The sequence below is a fragment of the Homarus americanus genome, unplaced genomic scaffold (genome assembly GCF_018991925.1).
Source record: "Homarus americanus isolate GMGI-L3 unplaced genomic scaffold, GMGI_Hamer_2.0 scaffold20465, whole genome shotgun sequence".
Classification (NCBI taxonomy): domain Eukaryota; kingdom Metazoa; phylum Arthropoda; class Malacostraca; order Decapoda; family Nephropidae; genus Homarus; species Homarus americanus.
The window spans coordinates 9961206-9974946 of NW_024756914.1; the positions used below are offsets into that span (position 1 = coordinate 9961206).

The 13741-nt window shown below is 39.4% G+C and overlaps 1 protein-coding gene across 1 annotated transcript; it reads right to left on the reverse strand.

Annotated features, from left to right (window-relative positions):
• Window positions 1-7804: 7804 nt before the first annotated feature.
• LOC121857300 (glycine receptor subunit alpha-1-like) lies at window positions 7805-11984 on the reverse strand. The gene is made up of 3 exons (XM_042353289.1): window positions 11946-11984; window positions 10499-10615; window positions 7805-8238 (listed from the first exon to the last, which is right to left on the reverse strand). The coding sequence occupies exons 1-3, from the start codon at window positions 11982-11984 to the stop codon at window positions 7807-7809; spliced, it is 588 nt and encodes a 195-aa protein (XP_042209223.1). The 3' UTR covers window positions 7805-7806.
• Window positions 11985-13741: the final 1757 nt, after the last annotated feature.

Here is a 13741-nt window from a genome sequence, read left to right on the forward strand (position 1 = left end):
CGCCTGCAGGCTCCAGCTCCCGACGGTAGAAGTGTTCATCAATTAACGACACTTCTGCCCCAGTATCTGCTAAACCCCACATTTCACGACCCGCTACCAGCACCGAAACCTTAGGACACTCTGCTTTCAGCCTTAAGGTACCTTCTGTCGTGATTAAATTTGTGATGCGGACCACGCTTGACCATGGGTCCGCTCTCTCTTGGTTCATAACATCGCCGGTGGAATTTATTGGTGAGGCCAGGAACGGTTGGCGGGGACTGCCTGGCCTTGACCATTTCCCGACCCCCAGTTCCGATTGTTATTTTCAACTCGATACTGGCCATTGGCCACGTATCCCCTTGGGACACTCTCTCCTGGTCCAGACCTGTTCATGCAATTGAAACTAAGGTGGCCCTCTTGTCCACACGCATAGCACATCGGGAGAATCGAGCCCCCAGCCTGCGGTTCGTTCTCTCTTCCCTTAGTCAGCGATACCTCCCTCAAAGCCGCTTGTTTTTGTTCCGCCTCTCTCAGCCCCGTGATCCACTCATCTAGACTATGGTGAGGATACTTCTGGATCTCCTCCAATAACCACATACGGCTTTTTTCCTCCTTGAGGCCCCGAGTGATTGCATCTCCCAACAGGGCCTTATCATATTTATGTCCATGGTGGTTCAACTCATCGTTTAAATCGAGCATAGCATCATAATATTCAAGAAGCGTTTCGTTGCTCCGTTGTTTCCGATTCATCACCTTCTGAATGGCGTCGTACGTGGCCGTCTGCCCGCCGTATTGCTGCTTCAAATAACAAGTTAATTCGTCTACGGTTTCCCAGTCTCTGCATGCATTGTATACACGATCTCCAGCAGGCCCCGCAAGATGCCTGATTATGAATTGGATTCGACCGACTTCGTCTCCGTCTAGCAGCATGAGGGTTCGGTCAACCTCTCTTAACCACTTCCCTACCTCTACTCCTGGCCTACCGTCGAACTTAGACATGGTCAACCCAGCCCCGAGACTAGTTCCCTCTCTACTATTGTGTCTCCTCATCTCCCACATTGTCTCATCATGCTGTATTTAATACTGTGTATTTACCCTATCACGCATTGTGAGTCTCTATTCTACCTCAATCCTGAGTGTTAGATATATTACATGTACGTACGTTGTGAGCCCATATATCCGAGATTTTGACAACCTGCCACATACCGTACGCTACAGTATATTTTGCCCGTTTCAGATAGGTGTTTTTAGTTTCCATTGAAGTGGTTGTTCATCAGTATCATTCGGAAATATAATATGTTAAGTTTAATTATTGACATAACTGGCAGAACAGGCACCTCTTTATTGACAATGGAACCCACCGGCTTGGCCCTGGGGGTGTCGGCTGTCCCCCCCCTCTCTCTCCCTGATCCGCCACTGAACTCAGGATCACCTTTTACATGAATGAATTATCACTGTGAGAATGGGTACCGCTTACTGTTACTGAAACGAAGAATCGGTAATCAGTTTAATCTTTAATGGTTAACTTCTTCCATAATGTGAACTGTGTAAGTATTATATCTATATTTGGACCTATTATTGTCAAAGCAAACGTATTTTATGCTGCGTCATTCCTCAATAGCCCAGACTGATAATGTATGTGTGTCTAATGATAGGCAGCCATGGAGTCTGTGCGAGTGTGTGTGTGTGTGAGAGAGAGAGAGAGAGAGAGAGAGCAACCGAGAAAACATAGATTTTATATTAGTAAGGATATTAGATAACAATATCTTAATGATTATAAAAAAATAGCTGTCAAATTATAACAATGTTGGGGTTAACACCTTGACCCCACCTCACCGCCAACCCGTCACTTGCCAAACTCCCACTCATTTCCAGACACCCCCCCCCCCCATCGTCCTGCGCCATCTATGGGTCAACTGAACGACTTCTTTTGATTGACAACTCAATAAATCTCGTGGTTACGGAGGGAGAGGATAATAAGACAAATTTTCCAGCATGTATACATGAACATACACGCGCTGGTGTCACGCTCGCCATATCTTACGACCAGGTGGATCAGGCGGAACTGTTGCAGAGTGTACAGCAGCTAAAAAGATTAACTGACAGGGTGGGTCCGATGACTTCCGAAATTATACTTACAACTCGTGATGTTTCGGAAGGGTTATTAGGCGTGTCTTCACCCACCGCCATTCAATATCCAACACAAGGGTAAGTATTGCATTATCTGTTCTTTTATTGTAGTACAGTGTTTATGCAAAATTAAATATTTCATTGATATAAAAATAATTATGGTATTAACATTTATAACTTTGTGTAAACCCCAGAAGGGGATGACAAAGGTGAGGGTGGGAGTAGTATACTACCCGGTCCTTTTAATGTAATAGTTTTATGGTCAATAAAGTATTTCAATTTCAAAAGTATCCAACACATGGGGTGAGTTGACATAAATGAATAAAATAAACCGATAAGTGATTACTATCACATAGTATAAGGAGACAACATGCATATCCCAATACCTATCGTCCGTGGTCTCATATTGTTTCACACAGAGTATGCAGATAGTTTTTTTTAAGCTTACATACTGTTGTGTTCGAGGTGAGATACATGTAAGGCAATTTTTCAATATTTATACGTGAATAAAAACTAAGGTTATCGATGCTCATATACATATTTACTAGTGACACTGTTACATATATCTTATTGCACACATAATAATTATTATCTCTCAACTCTCACTAAAACTTACTCGTTAAACATTCACTGGGATGTCACTTAGATACTTTCGATTCTACTACTTATAATTAACATTTCCCTAATATATTTCAACTAAAGATGTCAATAACTTTTCACATTAAGCTCTACGTTAAATGGAGAGGTTTCCATATTACAATAATGTTATATTTGATCCATATGAATTATAATTTTTTGTCGATAGTATGTGATTCATAGTACTGTTAAGAGGAGCTCGAGACCCAACGAGCGATCTAATATTTTTAAAAAAATTTCCAGTATAAAGGACCAGAATGTATTGAATTTTGCTTTTGAAATGTCTCTACCATAGGCAAGTATTTTTTTCTGTTCCATAGGATTTAAAGGAAAAGGAAATGCCTAGGAGATAATTGTGTTGATATGATATGAGGGATACCTTTTAACTATTACCATTTGGGAAAACAACACAAAAGCCTGTAAATCCTAGCGTAAGGTGTTCCAAAGCATATCTTAGTGGGTATTTGTGTTGTAGAGGCTTCTGTACGTGGCATGGAAAATGTTTCTGAAATTCTGATAACTTTTTGATGCAGTTTATAAATAAAGATTTCTAATTGTAACGTAAATATTTATATTTCCTTCTTATATCATAAACTAGCAGAATCGCAGCCCTCCGGGCGGCTCATCCGCTAGGCAACGATAGGACGCCACCCTCCTGGAGGCTTCCACATTGTCTCACTGTTCAGTCCCCAAAACTTCTTCTTTCATCAATAGTTCATTAACGGTGTATGTAAGTTCCACCATGTTTTTCACTACAACGTTATAGCACAGTATATTTTTTTAGCATTAAACTGTTATTATTTTAGTGTCTAATCATCACTACATATAACATCATCCATCATCACTACATATAACACCATCCATCATCACTACATATAACACCATCCATCATCACTACATATAACACCACCCATCATCACTACATATAACACCATCCATCATCATTACATATAACACCATCCATCATCACTACAGATCGGTAAAGTAGTTTCCGAGATTCTCGTGCGGACATACAAACAAATAAGCAAATAAACAAACAGACAGACAGACTTCTTTGTTATATATATATATATATATATATATATATATATATATATATATATATATATATATATATATATATATATATATATATATATATATATATATATAGTTTTTTTTAAGTGTAATTCAGTTTTCGTATATAAACAGCGTGTGAGTGGGATGAATTTTAATTTCCAGGAATTTGACAAACTCTGGAAAACAGTTCTGACAACTGTACAATAACTATTAAAGTGGTTTTCTTTATTCATATCATCACCATTTTTGTTGTTAGTAGCTCAGAAAAGACAGCCCTTGCTTGAAGTGTTACAATAGTGGTGGAAGTCAAAAAACAAGCAGGTCCTGGGAAGTAAAATTTTGTTGCTCAGGACAAGGGGTAAAACAGGACCAGGGAAGAGTAGGTTTAAATGTATACTATACAAACAGTAGGAGCGTTAGAAATAAAATAGACTTGCTGAGAGCGGTTGTATGTACCGAGAATGTAGACGTCATAGCAATCACCGAAACTTGGATGAATCTGGCGAGCAAAAATTTTTTATCAGAGTACCACATAGAAGGGTACAACCTTTTTCACAAGGACAGGGAAGGTAGGAAGGGGGGAGGGTCGCACTCTTCGTCAAGGATACATTAAAATGTTGTACTAATAATTCAATAAAGGGTGAAATAGGAACCGAGTCTGTGTGGGTAGAAATCACGGAAGGAAGAGAAAAACTAATTATGGGAGTGATTTACAGGCCCCCAAGTCTTAGCAAAGAAACAGCTCAGCCCATATGGCAGGAAATGAGTAGGGCAGCAAAATATAACAACCTCTGCATTATGGGGGATTTCAACTTCAGAAATATTGACTGGGACAACATTGTAGGCGACTATGAATCTGAAGACTTCCTAGACGCAGTACAGGACAATTTTTTGAAACAACTAATTACAGAACCTACTAGAGGTGACAATATATTAGACCTAGTATTAACAAATAAAGAAAATATTATCAGAGATATCACAGTAGGGGAAGAACTAGGTAACAGTGATCACAGAGAAATCAGGTTCACCATAAATTGGGAAACGAAAAACAATGACAATATGGTCAGAGTCCCAAACTTTCGGTTGGCGGATTATCAGGGGTTAAGAAGGTACCTAGGTGAGGTCACCTGGGAACAGTCACGTCAGTTCCCAGTAGGAAGTGGTGAGGTGATAGATGACACAACAATTGATCATGACTATAATATATTCACCAGTATACTACATAAAGCACAAGAACAAAATATACCACACAGAAAAATTAGGTCAAATAAGAATGAGCCAAGGTGGATGACCAGAAAACTTAAACATGACATAGGAATAAAGAAAGGAATATATAAGAAATTAAAGGGAGGGGAGGAGCAGCTCAGAAACAGGTATAATGAACTATCTAGGAATGTTAAGAAAAATGTAAGGAAAGCAAAGAGAGACTATGAAATCAAAATAGCAAGAGAATCCAAGGCGAATCCCAAGGGATTTTTCCAGGTATATAGAACAAAGGTCAAGGACAAAGTCGGGCCTTTAAAGTCAGGGAGGGGAGAATTGATAAATGGCAGTGAAGACATGAGCAAAGCATTAAACATCTACTTCTTATCAGTTTTCACAGAAGAAATTTGCGATGAAATTCCGGAGGTGGAACTGATATTTAAGGGAAAGGAAGAAGAGAAATTAAAGAATATCACTATCAGAAAAGAGGATGTTCTTAAGAAGATAAATAAACTAAAGAACACAAAATCCCCAGGGCCGGATGAAATTTTTCCTCGAGTCTTAAAAGAGAACAGATTAGCGGACCCCTCGTAAACTTATTTACAAAATCATTAGACACTGGAGTTGTGCCAGAGTTGTGGAAACAGGCGAATGTAGTACCCATATTTAAAAAGGGAGACAGAGCATCAGCGTCAAATTACCGGCCGATCAGTTTGACGTCAGTAGTGGGGAAATTTCTTGAATCAATTATAGCAGATAGCATCCGATCGCATCTAGAGAAAAGCAAATTAATCTACGACTCTCAACATGGGTTTACAAAGGGAAAACCTTGTCTAACAAATCTGCTAACGTTTTTTAGGAAAGTCTTCGAGGTAGTAGATAATGACGAAAATTACAATGTTATTTACTTAGACTTTAGCAAAGCATTTGACAGAGTACCGCATCAGAGGCTTCTGAGAAAAATTAAGGCTCATGGTATCGAGGGGAAAGTTTTAAATTGGATAAAATCATGGCTCACCGATAGAACGCAGAGGGTCAGCGTAGATGGTGTTAAATATGAGTGTAACCAGTGGGGTTCCCCAGGGGTCAGTACTAGGCCCACTCTTGTCATAATCTACATAAACGATTTAGATACTGGGATCAGCAGTGACATAAGCAAGTTTGCGGATGACACCAAAATAGGGCGGCAAATTAATTCAGGGCAGGATGCAAATGCATTACAGGAGGATCTAAATAAACTGCAGGGGTGGTCTGAAAAATGGCAAATGAAATTCAACACCAGCAAGTGCAGCGTACTTAATATTGGAAGAACAAATACTTATAATGTATACAGCCTGAACAACATCAACCTAGAGAAGTCGACTTGTGAAAGAGACCTAGGGGTACTTGTAAGCCCGGACCTACGGCCTAGAAAACAGTGCGTTAATGTTCAAAATAAGGCAAACAGAGTACTGGGTTTTATATCTAGAAGTGTAAGTAACAAGAGTGCAGAGGTCTTATTGCAACTATATCTTGCGCTAGTTAGGCCGCACCTCGATTATGCGGTTCAGTTCTTGTGCCCCTATTATAGAATGGATATAAATTCACTAGAGTCGGTGCAGCGAAGAATGACAAAAATGATTCAGGGACTTAGAAACCTTCCATATCAGGATAGGTTAATGAAACTTAACTTGCATTCCCTAGAAGGACGAAGAGTGCGGGGAGATATGATAGAAGTATTTAAGTGGGTGAAAGGAATCAATAAAGGGGATATAGATAAAGTTCTTATAATATCCGAGCAGGATAGGACTCGGAGCAACGGATTCAAGTTGGATAAGTTTAGGTTTAGGAGGGAGATAGGAAGAAACTGGTTCACAAATAGGGTGGTGGACGAGTGGAACAAGCTTAGCAACTTTGTAGTAAGTGCGGGAACTCTGGAAAGTTTCAAAAGGAGGCTAGATAGATTCATGGATGATAGAGAGTGGTAGTAACTCTCGACAGGAGCTGCCATGCACAGGCCAACCGGCCTATTGCAGACTCCTTATTTCCTTATGTTCTTATGTTCTTATGCCGGGTAATGCTGCATATGCATATTAGGGAAAGTCACTTTTATGAACTTCTAGCACTACATTAAGTTTGACTTAAGTTAAAGTGAAATTAACAATGGAAATAAAAAATCATTGAGCACTAATAATAACAGATTTGTTACGCCTTTCCCAGGCTGTGGACAATATTGACACATTCACCGCTTAACAAATTAAGTATTTATAAGCATAATTCATACTTTCGTTATATATAAATGTGATAAGAAATAATTTTGAAAGATTACTTCATCTTTGTTAACTAATTGAAATTGCTCTCTCACAAACAATACCTCACTAGTCGGGAATCGAACCCTGGACCTCCACATGTAAAAAGGATCACTACCACCGCACCACAAGGAAAACAAAACTATTCCTAGGCTTTGTTTTGTTCCACACAAAGGTATTGTTTGTATATGCCTTTGTTTGAAATAAAACAAAGCCTAAGATTGAATTTGTTGTCCTTGTGGCGCGGTGGTAGTGACCCCTGCTCACACAGAGAGGTCCTGGGCTCGATTCCCGACTTGTGAGGTATTGTTTCTATATGGAAGTACGCATGGTATATGGACTGGTTTTATATATATATATATATATATATATATATATATATATATATATATATATATATATATATATATATATATATATATATATATATATATATATATATATATATATATATATATATATATATATATATATATATATATATATATATATATATATATACTTTCTTACACTAAATATTATGGGAAGTCGTAGACGATTGGAGATGAATAAGGATCCAGCAGAAACATCCAGCTGTTGCCAACACAGGGAACGATACTTGTGACACTCCATTTAACTTTTGGGCTGACATTAATCCCTTGTTTTGAGAATTGAAAATACTGGCGGCTGGGTTAGGTACAGTAGACAGAGTGTTGGGTTCTACGGGCATGATCTTATGTGCGCTCTTATATACAAAATTAGACGAGTCTCCAGACCGTTTTTCTTGCATCCTTTGATTCTCGATGAACACAAGCATTACGATGATGAGGAAGTCAGTGATGATGAGGGTGACGTACCAAATGTCGATAAGCTTGAGGTAGGCGGTCTTAGGGATGGACTGACTGGTCTGTGTGAAGAGCGCGGCCAGCACCAGCAGGGACGTCAGCGAGACCATAATACGATCCTGTGAGAAAGATATTTTGATTTAAGAGGCCAATATTTTCAAACAATTGTACTGTAGATATTTTTCTACATTCAGGTCTATATGACATCGCTGGGTTATAATGGACGAATTGACGGTCGGCATTTTTCGTAAGATGGCAGGTCAATGGGTAAAGAAAACGCTTAAATTCACTATGGTAATGGCAATTTGAAATAAATTGGGCCAAAAAGTGTCAAAAATAAAGGTTAAAGTTGGTGAACAGTCACGTGACTGCTAAAAGCTCTGTGATTGGTTGTGACGTCACTGGTTGGAGTGAGCTTCCCATGCAGCGGGTGTTGGTCATCTGGGGAACCTTAAGATTCTAACTAAGGGATTAAGTACTTTAAACAATAAGACACATTATCTCTACAGGATTTCTGTAGCAAACCATTTTTCGATAGCATAAGAATATACAGATCATATGTTAGGTTAGGTTAGGTTAGGGTATGATAAGTTATAAGGTTATCTTAACATACATTGGGAAGGGGAGGTAGTAACTCAAAACTAGTGATTTCCGATAGAAATGAAGGTCTAAATCGTTCATAACAAATCGCAAACCATCAGAAATAAAGAAACATAGTCTGCATGTCTAAGTACAGGGATGAGCCTATCTCGAATATAAACATCAACATACTTATGGTAGTTGAAGTAAACTTTTACCCATTAATTAATATAAATGATGATATATCCCAGTGGTTCATTAGTGAAACATCAAAACAAAGTCATTACTTCTAAATTTACTTGTATCTCCATCTACTGTAGTCCTGATATACTCTGTAAATGCACTGAAAAAAAGAAGAGAAAGTCTACCAGGTAAGAGTACATGAATGTTAAGTTTTAAATGCAAGGAAGTGGTTTTCTTACCGTAGAACTCAGATACCTTCACACTGATTACTCACCCAGGAGATTATGGTGTATCACTACGTAGAATTTCACTCTGCTTCCGGCATTCAATGCGTTGTGTACTTGATAAATGATGATTTAATGAATTCCATTAACTTCCAACATCCATCTAAGTTATTGGTTATACTTTGTCATAACCAATCAGTCATTACCCTTGGTAATAATAATAATAATAGAGGGGTCACAGATACGGGTATATAATTGCACTTACGTTTATTTGGCACAATTCCATACACTGGACTTATAATTTGCATGGATAGGTCAGTCACTCCCATTCGCGCCTCAGTACAGTAAGTTATAAGGGGGAGTTGTCAACCTGGAGAATTAATCGTTAGATCTATTAGGCCGGCCTAGAGTGCTCTTGTAGCAAACAGGCCCTCACCATTGATCACTTCCTTTACAGGATGTGTTAACTTGTCGCTGGACTTAATAACAATCTCGGGGATTTGCACACACAGACTCGTAGCACTGGTAGGACTGTATGGCCCCTGTTCTAAATCCGCGGAGCAGGAGGTCTACTCTCACCCAAGGTCTATAGCCCACTGACTAAAATGTGGTTTTGAGGCGTGAAATGACCCCTATCGACTGGCCGGGTATCTTATCTCTACCTAAACAAACATTTGGGAAGGATTGTGCGGGAGGCCCAACGCAACCCATGACAATGACAGCTGAGCTGGTGTGAACATGGGAGTTTTTTTTATGTCCAAAAGAACATAAGAATGCAATGAACTGCAGCGGGCCTACTGGCCCATAGTAGGCAGTCGCATTTACACTCTTCAAGGCACATTTCTTCACTTACGAAATGTCCATGACTTAGACCACAAAAAAACATCCTTAAAACTTACCTGTACGGGGCATTTGGGGTCTGAAGAGGCCACCCTTTCTACTACCTCCGACTTCAGCTATGAGTTTATAATAGTGACGTCTTTGCAAATGGCGGACCTGTTTCTAGAGAAATAAACTTATCCTGACAATCATAGCAGGACTTTAAATTTTTATTACAAACTATATATACCGCATCACTCTACGAACGTTGCAGAGTGTATTTCTTGTGTTTACCCAGAACCGTCAACTCGTCCATTGACCAAAAACACAAAACTATATTTTCTATCACCTTTGAGACCTGTTTAAGGAATTAATATGTACAGTCTATTGAAAGGTACATTTTTCAACATCGTCTTATTTCATTCAGACAAAACAGAACAGTAGCACAAAATACGTTTTATTAGTTAAAACTTTACCAATAAAATCATCGAAGGGGCCAAAATAATATATGCAAATGAATTGTGTGCACATTTGTTGGTAATAATGGTAAATATTCTTATAATATATATCGTACCGTAAAGTCGTCGAGGTCGAAGAAGAAGGTGAGGTAACAGATGGTGGCCATGAGCAAGCTGGGCACCACAGCGTTGCCGATGTAATAACCATATTGGTTCTGGAACACCAACCGCAGCTGTTGATAGGATTGATTAACATTACCTACATAATTCAATAAACTAATTAAAACGCATTTTTAAAGCTATGAGTGTGTCGGACACTGAATTTTAGGCTAACTTACGCTTATGATGGTTCACAAGGTAGTTATATATTTAGACCACAGGTAACAGGCAATTCTGTAACACCGTAAGATATATCTTAAAAATTAAAAGAAAATTAAACTTAACATTTCATAATGCATTATTGAGTCTGCACACTGATGCTTATACTTGGTAGTTTGAAGCTTCAAGGTGGGCAAAATATTGACCTCTGAGACGTCAATTTTGTCTGCGTTAGTTAATCAGACTGTTTCTTCAATCGCTTTGTTCCTTAACCTGACGGCCACAGATCTGTTAATAGTGTTCCCATGTCTCAAGTGCTTTCAAAATTATAGAGTGCAGAGATCAAGTAAGGGAGGGATTAGCGGTGTTCAATTGACTTTGTCATAGTGGTTAATTGCCTAATATTGAACCTTTGGGGGGAGTTATATTGTCTCACGAATATAAAGGAGATCTGTCCTTATTTTATATGTATAAAAAAATTTTGTACCCTTCAGAAGCTTTGGAGCCTTATGGGGCTTCGAATAGGTGTCTCTGAATTAACGTAAAGTTTATCCCGCAGGGAAGAGAGTGGCAAGAGCAGATTCGTTCTATTGCTTGTGCTGACATAAGAACATAAAGAATATAAAAATAGAGGAACTTCAACGGAGCTATTGGCCCATCCTGGGTAGTCCCGTTTAAATTCAATCCCTATCACTCTCATATCCGTCCAACCAATTTTTGAAGCTACCCAGCGTGTTCGAGTTAATGATGTGTGGTAACTTGTTCCACTCATCCACTACTCTATTTCTAAACAAATGTTTACCTATGTCTCGCCTAAATCTAAATTTGTCTGATTTAAAACCATTCCTGCGAATTCTTTCCTGGTTGGATAGTTTAAATATCTTTGTTATATCACATTTGTTCAGCCCTGACTTCCATTTATACACCTCGATCATATCGCCCCTCACTCTACGTCTTTCGAGTGAGTTCAAATTTAGATGCTTTAATCGTCTCAATACTCAAGGTTCCTAATGGCATGGATTAGTCTTGTCATCCTCCTCTGTGTGTTTTCTAGGGATTCGATATCCATTATGTAGTTCGGTGATCCGAACTGAACCGCGTAATCCAAGTGAGGTCTCACCAGCGCAAGATATAGTTTTATGATGACCTCGCTGGTCTTGTAGCTAACACTCCTTTCTATGAACCTAAGTACTTTGTTGGCCTTGTTTCAAGTAAATACACATCGTTGAGTCGGAGAGGGAGTACCATAGAACACTGGAAACAGTTTGCCGGGAAGAGATACATAACCAAATGGATGATGCAGAGGAAAATCAATGGGAACGCGACTGGGAGAATCAGAAGTTGTCTTGTGAATCTCAATTCTTGTCTCAGAAACTTCAGTTGGCTCAGTTACAAGGTACATAGAGGGAAGAACAACATGGACACGCTTCTCAACGGGTACAAGTAACAACGGGCGTGAAGGCAAAGGGGAAACATTCCCTCATTTTAACTCTAACAGAAGATGATATTGATTCTTATCTCCGTAAGTTTGAACGCTTTGCTTCAGCTGTTGGTTGGGACCAGGTAAACTGGGATATAATTTTAAGTTCATATCCACAGGGAGTGGCGCTTGATGTGTATTCAAGACTAAACCAAGACGAAGCAGACGACTACAAAACTGTGAAGCAGGCACTAATGGACTGGTTCGAGTGTATTAAAGAAGGATACCGAGGAAATTTTTGGAAGGTACGACCCCAACGAGGAGAGAAAGTAAGCCAATTTGTGACTAGTCTTAATAATTTACTTAGCCGACGGATATAGATGTCAGAGGTAGAAGACAGTGTATATGGTTTAAAAGCTTTAATTGTGAAGGAAAAGCTCTTCAACTGCTGAAAATTCATCTTAAGGAAAGGTACCCACTGAATCTAGACGCTGTTATTGTTTGGGCAGAACCTTATGTCGAAGCTCATGGAGGTTTTCGAGCTAATTCATCGTTAGTTAAGAGCCAGTTATTATGAGAAGCAGCAGGAAAAAACAGAGAAAGACAAGTCAGAAAAGCTTAAGATTACAGATTATCTCAGAACTGTAAATAAACCAGAAACGACTACAAAGAGGCCCTTTTCGTTTCGTTTTTTTTATTGGGCACCCCCCCACCTACATAAGCGTTTACAGCGCCCAACAGGGAAGCATGCTAAATTCATGCTTGCCTTATGTCTCATGAGTTAAGGGCGTAGAAGCCTGAGGAGTCAAGGGCATAGAAGCCTGAAGAGTCAATGGTTTATGTCTAAGCAAGTTATTGGAAGCTCCAACAACAGGTACAAACTTTGGTGCTAGGTGAACAGGGACCAAGGGGACTAGGAAGAGTGTCCAAACAACCTCCGCCGGCCCGGGAATCGAACCCATGACATCTTGCTTGCGAGGCAAGATCGGTAACGCTCTACCACCATAAATAGGCTGACTGTAAGTTGCGGAAGATGCATCAGGCTAGTCTGTATCAAGAAAATAAGTTTACTACTAACAGTAAGTAGTCTCCGAAACCACCTGGTACTGCTAATGTGAGTGTTTTGGTGAATATGTCAATTTCAGCTGGATTATTATGTGGGCAGGATGTTCAGGTGTTAAGGGATATTGGTTTCAGTACGGCTGTCATTCAAAAGAATCTTGTACCTGCCATTTGCTTTACTGGTGAACAACGGTTGGTTAAATTAGCTAATATCCAGGTTTACAAGTGTCCTGTGGCTGAAGTAGAGGTGGAATCTCCATACTTCAGTGGAAGGACTCTAGGTCTGTGTATGCCTAACCCTGCATATGATGTAATGATTGGGAATACACTATTCCATGAGCTACTCCACTCTGCCAGCACCAAATGAGTTAGTTTTCTCAGGCGTGTCCTTTGACCACTCGGGCTGGAGCAGTGCAGGCATTGGATCATCCCATTAAGCTTCTACGATATATGAATCTTCCACAAGGATTGCAGTTGACGGAAACAGGGCTTATAAATGCGCAGCACAAGGATTCCACACTCGATAAATGGAAAGAGTATAAACTACATGGCCATCCTG